Source organism: Leguminivora glycinivorella, chromosome 27 (assembly GCF_023078275.1).
Source record: "Leguminivora glycinivorella isolate SPB_JAAS2020 chromosome 27, LegGlyc_1.1, whole genome shotgun sequence".
NCBI lineage: Eukaryota > Metazoa > Arthropoda > Insecta > Lepidoptera > Tortricidae > Leguminivora > Leguminivora glycinivorella.
In genome coordinates, this window is record NC_062997.1 from 6,926,636 (window position 1) to 6,939,494 (window position 12,859).

General features: G+C 39.8%; 2 protein-coding genes across 13 annotated transcripts in view; one reads left to right on the forward strand and one right to left on the reverse strand.

The window, feature by feature from the left end:
- The window catches only part of LOC125240252 (copper-transporting ATPase 1), a 109,009-nt gene that overhangs the window by 47,984 nt on the left and 48,166 nt on the right, over positions 1-12,859 (reverse strand). Inside the window, exon 1 of one of the 8 annotated variants that reach the window (XM_048148093.1) lies at positions 10,500-10,993. The exons of the other annotated variants lie outside the window; for them this stretch is intronic. Coding sequence (XP_048004050.1) covers positions 10,500-10,519 — 20 coding nt within the window. The 5' untranslated portion in view covers positions 10,520-10,993. Of the gene's footprint in view, positions 1-10,499; positions 10,994-12,859 lie in introns of those variants that run through there. 8 annotated transcript variants of the gene reach the window in all.
- LOC125240254 lies at positions 296-4,245 on the forward strand. Of its 5 annotated transcripts, XM_048148097.1 has the most exons (3): positions 296-438; positions 1,217-2,345; positions 3,908-4,245. In XM_048148097.1, the coding sequence occupies exons 2-3, from the start codon at positions 1,980-1,982 to the stop codon at positions 4,157-4,159; spliced, it is 618 nt and encodes a 205-aa protein (XP_048004054.1). In that variant the 5' UTR covers positions 296-438; positions 1,217-1,979; the 3' UTR covers positions 4,160-4,245. The 5 variants fall into 5 exon arrangements, 3 of the variants coding, with proteins under 3 accessions (XP_048004054.1, XP_048004055.1, XP_048004056.1); XR_007178597.1 differs by lacking the exon at positions 296-438 and having other exon boundaries at positions 445-2,475; XR_007178596.1 differs by lacking the exon at positions 296-438 and having other exon boundaries at positions 445-2,475; positions 3,911-4,245.

A 12,859-nucleotide genomic window follows, 5' to 3' on the forward strand; every position in this document is an offset into this window, starting at 1 on the left:
GGTAATTAGTTGAGAACTACCTGTGTGGTGTGTGAATATTACTCCTTGGATGTTATTATTGCAATTAATAATATAATGGAATCTTAAATACCTATTTATGCATTACCGGCATTGCTGTCATGGGTTATTGAACAGCATGTTTCTCTTTTCACAAAATTGAGTGTTGTGTGAAGTGTGGCATTATTAATTATGCAGGCATGTTGGTAATAAATGTAATTTCAGAAAAAGTTGTTGCTTCAATTGTATGTTCACAGAATAAACATGTTATTCTGAGGTTATTATTTACCAGAGAGATGAACAAGAGGGATGGGTGTCTGCCAATCTGCACACCCATAATAGAAGCTTAGTTCCTGCAAAACGATTGCACAAATATGTGTAATATTGTTGTGTGTAAATGGAGGTACATAAAATATAGTAAGCGGGACAAAATTGAACATGGTAAGGTCAAATTATATCATATGAGGTTTCACTTTTATGTGATTGATATTCACATATGTAATTTGAAGTAATAAATAGTAGTTCATGGTTAAAATAATGTCAATTTATTACTGATCAAATATAAAACTCACATACAAATTATTATATGAGCCTCTTGGACTTCCCAAGAGATATGAGTGGACATGGACACTGAATAACTAAAATAGAGCTAATGTGTCAATGTTTTAGAAATAAAATAGAACAGGCTAGCATGACCACCAAGGGCCTGTGATGTCCAAGTAGAAGGATTGAGGTGATATGTATTGTTAACAAGATCATGTCACTCATGTCATTGATTTATTATACTGTTTTGCTAGAATGTGGCATACGGATATAAAAGAGTGTGTGAGTTGACTTATCCTCACTTTTGTCATCTTTGAGTCAGGTACCAACTGTTAATGTTGACAGTGCTATATCAGGCAGTAATATGAATGAATAAAATAGACAGGGCACATGATTATGTTATGATTTTTGCAGAACATCTAAACCTTAATTGTTGGTCATATGATGTGATGGAAAATTATTATTTCCTTTTTGTATGAGAGCAAAGTCTTGATTAGTGATGAAAATTATTGGGTTATCTATAATCACATTGCCCCAGGTTAGATGATACATCTAAGTTCAGCTTCAAGCGTTCATGAGAGAATCAAGTTAATGAGTGAAGGGAAATAATGTTACTTATTTAATTTTGACAAATTATATTTGTATCTAATTTATGTGAAATGTTATATGTTGTTAGAATTCAAAATGGCTTCACATTGCTCCAGCTGCATGATGGGAGTTGTCACCAAACTGTATGGTGCAAGGAATTATTGGCTGTGAAGTAAATATTTGATGAGAAGCAACTGAAGGTAAAATGTTAATGGTTGCCAAGTTTGATGATACAGCATCAAAGACTGACACAAGTTGAGTATTTTTAACTAAAGTTCTTTGTTTGAATAATTTGAAGTATAAAATTGTCAATGTCATGGGACAAGTGCAACGAATGTACTACTAACTGGTAAAAAGATAAATACACAATAAAATATTGATGTATCAATTTGCATAGAACAATTACATGTCTTGAAATGGAAGTGATTTTAATAGAACAATTGATATCTTGGTATAGCTAAACCATGTTGGAATACCTAAAGTCAACACTGTGAGCACATGTTTAAAAAAAAAAAGATATCAATATTCTTGATAGAGTATCTGAATTTGAGTACCTATCTCATGGTCGTTCATCGGGTTGCATAGGTATCAGTCTGTTCGAAGCTGTCATCATTATTACCCCTATAAAATGCTTCATAGATGAGCACAGGTCTCTCTCCTCGAAATTCATATATATAATTAATTCTAAAGAGACAGATAAATTACATTAAAAAAAAAAAAAATAGTAAGGGTTGTACCTTACCTAAATTCGTGCGACTAATCTAAACATAGAATGTTATGGCGAACACAGTTATTGCCTAAGAATTGTGGTTACAGAATATACTGGCAGGAGTCTGCTCGCCTATGCGGCGATGCGAGTCTGCACGCCTGAGCGGCGGTGCCAGTCTGCTCGCCTATGCGGCGGTGCGAGTCTGCACGCCTGCGATGCGGTGCCAGTCTGCTCGCCTATGCGGCGGTGTGAGTCTGCTCGCCTACGAGGCGGTGCCAGTCTGCTCGCCTATGAGGCGGTGCCAGTCTGCTCGCCTATGCGGCGGTGCGAGTCTGCACGCCTGCGAGGCGGTGCAAGTCTGCTCGCCTATGCGGCGGTGCGAGTCTGCTCGCCTACGAGGCGGTGCCAGTCTGCTCGCCTATGCGGCGGTGCGAGTCTGCACGCCTGCGAGGCGGTGCAAGTCTGCTCGCCTATGCGGCGGTGCGAGTCTGCTCGCCTACGAGGCGGTGTGAGTCTGCTCGCCTACGAGGCGGTGTGAATCTGCACGCCTGCGAGGCGGTGCAAGTCTGCTCGCCTACGAGGCGGTGCAAGTCTGCTCGCCTACGAGGCGGTGTGAGTCTGCTCGCCTGCGAGGCAGTGTGAGTCTGCACGTACCACGAGCCCGTGAGGATAAACGCTTAGCGAGCCTAGACGTATCAGCTTAGCGAGCCATGATACAAATGATTAACAAACCTGTGAGGAGTGTCAGCTTAGCGAGCTATGACACCAATGCTTAGCGAGCCTGTAAGATGTATCAGCTTAGCGAGCCATGATACGAATGATTAACAAACCTGTGAGGAGTGTCAGCTTAGCGAGCTATGACACCAATGCTTAGCGAGCCTGTAAGACGTATCAGCTTAGCGAGCCATGATACGAATGATTAACAAACCTGTGAGGAGTGTCAGCTTAGCGAGCTATGACACCAATGCTTAGCGAGCCTGTAAGACGTATCAGCTTAGGGAGCCATGATACGAATGATTAACAAACCTGTGAGGAGTGTCAGCTTAGCGAGCTATGACACCAATGCTTAGCGAGCCTGTAAGACGTATCAGCTTAGCGAGCCATGATACGAATGATTAACAAACCTGTGAGGAGTGTCAGCTTAGCGAGCTATGACACCAATGCTTAGCGAGCCTGTAAGACGTATCAGCTTAGGGAGCCATGATACGAATGATTAACAAACCTGTGAGGAGTGTCAGCTTAGCGAGCTATGACACCAATGCTTAACGAGCCATGATACGAATATTTCTTAGTGAGCCCAATAAATAAAATTATCTTAGAGCCCATGTTAAGTATCAGCTTAAAGAGCTATGATACCAATGCCTAAAGAGCCCCATAAATATAATTTAATTTAAAGAGATATGAGGTATCAGCTTAAAGAGCTTATGATACTAATGCTTAAAGAGCCCCATATATTTAAATTAGCTTAAAGAGCTATTATACCAATGCTTAAAGAGCTCCCATAAATATAATTTAGTTTAAAGAGATGTGAGTTATCAGCTTAAAGAGCTTATGATACAAATTCTTAAAGAGCCCGTGATCTTAATAACTTTAAAGAGATTGTTGTACAAAACTGTTTGTATAGCAACTTAAAGAGCACAAGTTCTTTTGCTGGTTGTTTTTGTTTTAATTATGTTTCTTGATGAAATAATAATAGTTGTCTACATGAAGCTTACTCTAAAAGCAGAGTATTATCTACATGATGTTTTCCTTAAGACAGCCGCCATTAGTCTAACGTCGTGATGTTATCCTTTAGACTTTGATATTTGATTTAATAGGAAGTTGTTTTAAATGTCTATGATCCTTCCTTAAAAGTTGTTGGCTGTGAGTGCGATATTCGCCTACATGATGTTTTCCTTTTAGGCCAAACACATGGCAGTGGATAATAGCGCATCAGTTGAAAAAAAAATACCACACTGTAGTATTTAAAGGGCCAACAGTAATAAAATCGTAACTCTGATGTGGCCTCAACATTAGGAGATTACTTTCGAAGTGAGAGATGCCAATTGGTATCGTTTTCGTTTGTCTTAGAAGCTATCGGATATGCTGAGCTCCAATCGGCTGCGACACAAGTCTGATGGAACGACTTGGAAGGCGCAGAAGGTGCAGGAGTTCTGTGGTGCTGCTGCTGGTCTTCGTGGGCGAAGAATTCTCATCAGGGAGGCCGAGCTAATAACCGATTGTGGTGCTTGCTATGTCAAGCCCTACGGTCGGTGTCGCGTCACTAGTTGGCGCGGGTGGAGCTGTCAGAGGATCGTCCGCCATTACCGCGTCGTGCTATGAATTGTCCCAAGCTACGCTCTGTTTTCTAAGTGTTATGTATTAAAACCTGTATTTGATGATGTCTGGTGTTTTCCCCTTTAACAATACGTTCGATACGTTTCAGCCTACCTCACTTAAAACTATAAATTATAGTTTGTAATCAATCTTAAAACCCTAGCCCGTTTATCGATTACAAAAGTTAGGATATTTAAAAAGCTAAACGTGCAATAAGTTAGACGAAAGTCATACTAGAGGTGCAGCGGCATATCGTTATTTTTTTTTTCTTATATTTGCGTTTGTACTTCAAAGCCAAAGGAGGGCATTTTGAAGGCGATTCGATTTATTTGGTCAAAAATTATTAAGGTTTCACATTTTAATTTGTTGGACAATCATTCGTATAAGGACAGAAAAATAATTATACAAACGTTTGTCAACGTATTTTTGGGCCACCCTGTATAACCTTAACCACAAAATTAAAATTTTTAAAAAACCCCCGACCGCGGCATAGTGGACCGATTTTCATGAAACATGGCTAAGAACACTCCCGACTAACTCAGCTTTCAGACAAAAAAACTAAATCTAAATCGGTTCATCCGTTCGGGAGCCACGATGCCACAGACAGACATACACACAGACAAACACACAGACAGACACGTCAAACTTATAACACCCCTTCGTTTTTGCGTCGGGGGTTAATAAAAAGGGGTATAAGGACATCTCATTAGCTATCACATTAAGCGAATTTGACCTCAATAAAGATGTCAAGGTTTTCGGTTTTTGAGACGGAAATAAATAAAGTAAAAACCTAAAACTTTCAGTGTTACGCGTAAGTATCGTAATATTTACCTACTTTTTGTCACCAAGCAGGTTCATTGTCAAATCCATTCAAGTGTGTCCTATCGTTTTCCGCAGTCGATAACGTTTGTGGTGTTACGAGAGTTCTACTGCTAGTTTAATTCTTAACCCCCGACGCAAAAACGACGGGGTGTTATAAGTTTGACGTGTCTGTCTGTGTGAGTCTGTCTGTCTGTTTGTCTGTCTATCTGTGTGTGAGTCTGTCTGTGGCATCGTAGGTCCCGACGAACGGATGAACCGATTTCGATTTAGTTTTTCTTGTTTGAAAGCTGAGTTAGTCGGGAGTGTTCCTAGCCATGTTTTATGAAAATCGGTCTACTATGTCGCGGTCGGGGGTTTTTTCAAAATTTTAATTTTGTGGTTAGGTTATTCTCTATGGTTCCGAGGTACGTAAAATCTTAAATCTCTTGAAAAATTCACGACGCTTTCAAGAAAAATAAAGAGAATTTGAATTTATGAAATGAAAAGTTTCCGTCTCATACGTTGGTATACAATTGTCCATACAAAGTGTGGAAAGTTTCCGAAGTTTTCCTATGTGGAAATTTCAGAATTTTGTAAACTTTCCGTCGGCACATCAGTACTGTTGACTATTCAAACGGGAGACTCCATGTCTGTTAGGTATTACGTTCTCTGCAAAAAAACTTCCGAATTTGGCGGATAGGTGTGGCATCCGTTCATGCACGTCATATACGGCTAGGCATTGCAACGAGTTATTATTTATTAATTTTATTATGTTTTGCGTAACTTGGCGTCCGTTTGCGTGCACAACCACAAACATATGATAATTACTTGAATTTTGACAAGCTTAAGACGATACGGTAGGGGTCAATTCTCCATACAAACGCTCTCGACTATTTCCTCCCTGGTTTTTGAAGATAGAGCAATGATTTTTTCAACACAGATTGTTATTATTTTTATCTGTGTCGGACCGTTTTGATTTTTTTGATATTCTGCTTTTTAAAGACTCTAGAGCCAATCAAAATTTTCCAAAAACGGCCTTTTTCATTGTGGCGCAAAAAAAGGTGTGATACTCAAGATTGGTAACAACTAACCAAAAAAGCTAAACGGTCCCACATAGATTATTTCATTGTTATTCAGATTCTCAAATTTTGTTCCGATTGATTAAGTTTTGAAGGAGGAAAGAGTCGAGAGCGGAACCTCGATTTTAAAGATTTTTTTGAAATATCTTTTGACTGAGTTGATCTTAATGGACAATTTTTTTTAGATAAATATAGTTAATAACACTTGTATATTTTACTAAAATTCCCAAGTTGAAAGGGGGGCTCCTTTCCATTTTAGCATTTTCGCTACCGTATCCTCTTAACCGAATGTTATAGTGCCATGCTTTGTGGGGACAACACGATTCGATCCTGGGGACCGAGGTTTGAATCTCGAACGCATGAATTCGCCGTTACGTCGTTTTCCACAGACTTTCGAACGGCGAATTTATGCGTTCAAGATTCAAAACTCGGTCCCCTGAACCGCTGTCAAACATCGGTTTTGAAGGTTTCCTTTCAGGGTGGCTAGCCGAATGGCACAATCGCTCACGAAACGCTCACGAAACGAAGCGCTAGTAGATATCTATCTCTATCGCGCTTGCGTATTGGCGCGACAGAGCCAGCGGCGTATCGCTTTCGTTTGGCGTCGGAGAAATGCCATTCGGCTACGGGGCCTGGTAATACTATTATTTACCTACTCTGTGGCAGAACTGGCAGATCTCCTTGAGGTGGGTATAGGTGAAATTTGGCCCCCATTTCGCACATAAGTCCGGAAAACTTATTGGTACGAGCCGGGGATCAAACCCGCAACCTCCGGATTAAAAGTCGAATTAAAAGTGCAGATAAACCAGAAGTTGCTGGGACCGGCGTAATATGCGGGAAATCGCATTAAACGCGATCGTATTAAGCGGGGTCTACTGTATGTGCGGTACAGTCTTGGATCGTTTCATTCGTTAAATACTTCTACATATTATTAGGTCCCATTCACACGTCGCGAGAAATCGCATGCGATTTTAGTTGAGGACTGTCAGCACACCAATCAAATACCTCAATGCCATGAAAATCGCATCGTGTAAGTCGGCCTAGAAATCGCACAGCTACCCAGTCTGACCGTGCTTCTCAAACAGAGGCGACTGCGTTGGCTGGGGCATGTGAACAGGATGGAACCCTCCCGTTAACCACGTCGTGTTCTTCTAGGCGAATGCCAAAAGAGATGTTGGGAGACCATTGCTTCGCTTCAAAGACCTCGCCAAGAGGGACATGGCAGCCTTTAAAATCGACTACCAAAACTGGGAGAAGCTTGCGGAGAAGCGGACGGAGTGGCGAAAGCGCGTTGGAGATGGTCGCAAGACTCGCAAGTTCGTCGATGAGACCTGGTTTGCGGCACTTGCTGACAAAATGGAAAGAAGACACCATAGCGAAACGTCGCAATCGGCTGCAAGCTTCCCTTGTCAGCTATGTGGCAAAATATGTCGCTCTCGCATAGGTCTCTTTAGTCATCAAAAGCGATGTATCTCGGACTTTGCACCACAAATTGTCTGAAATAACGCGAAGGCCAGTAATAAATCGGCCTTTAAACTTAGCACACGGCGTTTGCACACGATGTCATTAAGTCCCTGCACGTAACTATTTAAGTACGTATATCGTATACATTAACATAAATGCATATTTATTAGCGTTATCAGTAACTACGCCTGTCAACTTCACACGCTAATTGAACATTTTCTAACAATGTTTTGTTTTTATAGGTGTTTTTTCCTCGAATTTCTACGAGTAATCGTTTAATGACACGCCTTTCATTTTAGTTTCGATAAGGAATTCCTAGTATTTGATAGGTTGTGTTAAATACCTGCTTCTTGAAGAACCCTATATCTTAGCGCAACGGAAACATCTCAGAAGGCAGCTCATTCCACAACTTGCACGTTCTGGGCAAAAACGAGCGATAGGCCCATTTGTTGGTTTGCCACGTGTCGAGAAAGTGAGGATGAACTTTGTTTCTTTGGCGGGAGGTGCGGTGATAAAAGCGCGGTGGCACCAAGTCAAAGAGTTCATCAGAACATTCCCCGTTGTACAGACGGTAGAACAAGCACAGAGAGCCAACATCTCTCCGAAGGCTAAGAGGATTTAAACCGGCTGTGAGATCGGAAACGCCAACAATACGAACTGACCGATGTTGGATAGAGACAAGTGGAAGAAGTTGGTATTTCGGTGCTGCAGACCAGAGATGAACGTGACGAAAAACGAACGAGACGACCCAAGACCCAAGAGTATACCGAAAAATAGTAATTTATTAGCGTTTTAGACCCAGGGAAGAGCACGTGTAGATATAGTTTGACCACCTCGGGAGCTCTAATATATCAGGCGTCTGTACTAAGGAGTCAACCCATCAAATGGTAGGACGAGGCATTCTCAGGGAGAGCCGCGGGCACATCTAGTTTAGTAAATGACGTCACGAGTTACTTTTGTCTCACTCAAGGTGTCTCGGATAAGGAAAACCTCCATCTCCGACCTTGTGAATTGTATAGTAGGTACTTTTTATTTGTGGGTATATGTCAATACTCGGAGATAAAACGTCACTATGGAAACAGTATTTTATCCAACAGGCGTTTAAAGGAGGTCCAGAAAAGACGAGTGGCGTGGGTAACAATTTGAGGCGAAGCCGAATTGACGCCAGGAGTATTTTTTGACTCAGTTAAACGCCGTTGCATACAATACTTTTTCTACGACCATCATGCCTTAGTTTTCAATTGTTTTCTAGATTAACTTTCGTGAAATCACACTGTCATCTGTATTTTGACGCAAAGGTTTGCACTGCCAGCACAGCTGCCCAAAGCCATCCCCCGCCGTCTTCCCGCGCACACGCGCAGTATCGTTATAACAAATGCGTTGCCATGGTTACAGAGCCAAACAATGCGTTTTCAATTTTTCGTTACTGCGCGCATGCGCGGGAAGCCGGCGGGGGCTGGCTTTGGGGTGTAGATTTTTATGTAGGGTTTTAAAGATCTATGCACCCTATAAATAACGAATAATTGTGTGACTTGGCTAGGGATGTACCGACTATTGATTTGGCCGACTAGGCCGACTACCGACTAGTCGGCGCTTGAGTGGCCGATTAGTCGGCCGACTAGTCGGCTAGTCGGCCAAAACATAATTTTCAACTAAATTCACATTTTGAATGTCATTTTTGGTTCATCGTTCGCGCTTTTTATGATTTTTTACAGGTTCAAAGGTTCATGCCAATATTTATATACATTTTCCATTTTTAACAAGCAGCTTGGTTTAGTGGGTAGTGATCCTGCCTATGAAATCTACACCGTGTTTCACTTAACACTAAAAACCTGAAAACTGTTTGTTCAGAATCGAGAGTAGAATCGATTGAGGTATATCTTGATGGGGGTAATATTTTTTGTTTTAATTTGTATTATTAGTTATTGTTTACGTGCCCATTCTACAAATTCGTAATACAACATTGTGCATATCATATTGTTAGAGGTTGTATACCTTTTTTAGTATTTAAGGGTATTAATACTGGCTGGTTACTTTGACGATTTTTTTTTTCTGCTACGAAATAGACGTTGTGCGTCAGTTTAAATTTAAAGTTTATCATAAGTCATAACAAACTGAACTCGTACTTAATTACAACCTTGTCATTTTGAATTTTAGGTTTAAATTTGCTTAATGAGTCACCTGTCCAATTTGAAGTTTACTGTGAGACAGGTTAAAGTGCTTTACATTGCCATATAGCTGTCTATTGGTAAACCTTGTGTCGTTGCAGTAACGTACACAATTAAACAGTTTGAAGGCTTATGATGTTAGCCAGCAATTATTTTATTGAGTGTAGAGTTAAAAGCCGAGTAGAGCTGCACAGAAAATTAAAAATTCAATTTAAACAAATAATAATCATCAGATTAAAAAATGAACATTCTAGATACGTTTAAAAAAATAAAAATCAGTTGGGGTGTCTGAGGTTTTGATTGATACCGGAAACACGGTGTATAATCCTAGGTAGGAAATTTATTTCTGTGATGATTACAGACATTTGTTGTTTTGACAAAGAAAGGAATTTTACGAATAGGTACATAATGCAACCATAATTTTCAGCTGATAATTTAGTTTTGTACTGTTTTTCTATCAGTAATAAAGTGCCGACTAATCGGCTTTTTTTGCCGACTAGTCGCCGACTAATCGCCGACTAGAAATGTGGCCGGATAGTCGGCTTTCCCGACTAGTCGGCGACTAGTCGGTACATCCCTAGACTTGGCCGTTGAAGGTTGACCAGACTTGAAATTTTGGATTTTAAGTATGTGATTATAGCTTAATAGTTGACGAAAATGTCTGCATTCTGGTCTTATCCAGAGGTTCTCAAATAGGGGCCTGAAAATGCGGCGAAATGGTTCCAGTAAAGGATGGTACAGCAGTGCCTAAGTGCTTCGCGCTCAACTTGGCGGGGGCACTACCGTGCCCCTAGATAATGTATGTCTACATTATTACATGTAGAATTGACTCACCCAATCAGTAAACATATCATCACTAACACAAATACTTAAAAAAAAGAACTTCAGTACAATAAAGTTATGGTACAATTTCGTTCACTTCTTAAAAATTCACACGGTTCCTAACAAAGCATATTCAACTTTATAACCAAACACATAAGATTCAATATAAAATCTCGAAATACAACACGTTCACAGTTGCTTGAGATTCCGATTTGACTGAGCTATTGCAGAAATCGTTTAAAAAGTAAAATCTGTTCTACATTCCAATTTGAACTATAACCATATGAAAATAAAACTCAAAATCATTTTAATGCATTCATCGTACACACGGCACGATTCGCGAGTGCAAACTGTGTTCAAAATTAATATGAAACAAGTGAAGAGTTATATTTGTTTCATTTTGAGTCGAAATTTAAAGGTTTAAAGTTCAAAATTCAATAAATATGTTATTAGAGTTAAGGCTATTTGGTTTTAAACGAGTAAGCGGATAAGTAAGCGAAGTGCAATCTTATATTTGCGGCTGTTTTCGGTATTTGTCTTAATAAAATGTAGGAAATGACGTATTGTACAAGTGTTTGCTTAACTTTGTTTCTAGATTATGTGGATTTTCCTCTTTGTGTACAAATATTATGGACAACGTTCACATGACGTTATTTTGATACAAGAAAGTGGGCAATTAAACAAGAGATTTTGATAATGAATGATGTCGTGAGAAAATACAAAATTAAAATTTTGGGTTAAGAATTTTTCCCGTGTGGTGACGTGTTAAGAATTTCACCACCCCCTTTCTTCCCGTGGGTGTCGTAGAAGTCGACTGTGTGATATGGGTTAAATTGTGGCGTAGGCGAGAGGCTGGCAACCTGTCACTGCAAAGTCACAATTTGGATTTCTTTCAACCCCTCTTTGCCAAGAGTGGCACTGAAACTTAGTAGTTCATGTGCTCTGCCTACCCCTTTATGGGATACAGGCGTGATTATATGTATGTATGTATGTATGTATGTAAAATTTTGGAAAAAATCTCGACAAAGTGGACCGATTTTAATCAACAATTCAACTTTCCAACAAAATGGACCAAACCTAAATCGGTTCATCCGTTCGAAAGCTATTGATATTTCCATTATATCTGAATAAATATAATTCAGATATTAGCGTGTAGCAGCTGTCAGTGTTCATTCATTTATCCAGGGCCGGAGAATTCAGACAGGAGTATCATTAAAGAGCGCCTGTGACAATATCGGCCAATGGTCAATTGGTCATACTGATGTTTAATCTGATATAGCTATTTTGCCTATTTTTAACCCCCGACGCAAAAACGACGGGGTGTTATAAGTTTGACGTGTCTGTTTGTGTGTTTGTCTGTCTGTCTGTGGCATCGTAGCTCCCGAACGGATGAACCGATTTCGATTTCGTTTTTTTTGTTTGAAAGCTGAGTTAGTCAGGAGTGTTCTTAGCCATCCATACTAATATTATAAATGGGAATGGGTATTGTGTGCGTCTGTTTGTTTGTCCGTCTTTCACGGCAAAACGGAGCGACGAATTGACGTGATTTTTTAAGTGGAGATAATTGAAGGGGAGAAGAGTGACATAGGCTTCTTTTTGTCTCTTTCTAACGCAAGCGAAGCCGGAAAAAGCTAGTGTTTCATAAAAATCGGTTTACTATGTTGCGGTCGGGGTTTTTTCAAAATTTTAATTACGTAACGTAGGTACAAATAGAAATACACTTCACGTGCCATAACGTCAGGAAATGTACGCGCCCTATGGTCTATTTCACCACAGTGACATTGACACTTGACACTGACAATTCTGTGTCTAGTTCTGGGTTGATAAGTAACATTGTTACTCAGCATCAATATTTCCTTGTTCAACAAACAATGAACCGCGAAGTGTCACTGTTGGGTGACAATTGTCACTATTGTGAAATAAGCCACTGATGGTAACAAAGCAAAGCATGTAAAAGACAACTTACGTGTCAAAGCGCCTGCCGCCCCGACACCAATGGTGTTGTTGAAAGTTCCGATCGAACTATTGTTGAGAGTCTGGGACAATAGTATTTTAGTTCCCTAACGCCCGTATTGATTAAATATAGGTGTTTATAGACCACTAAGATAAACTATGACATGATTAGATTATGTATAATGTATATAATATGGTATGAGTTTTGTTTTAAGCTTTTATTATAGGAATGCTTACAGAATGATTATCTATTGTATAAGTATAGACGTTTCAGTGTATAAACTTTTATGACGGCACATGTCAAAACAAATAACATTAGGAAGTGGTAAGAGATGCCACATACGTGTTCAGTAATTAAATTTATTTTTTTAATAATTCGATAACCATAAGAGTTAAGGCGCTAGTTTCTTAAAGGAATC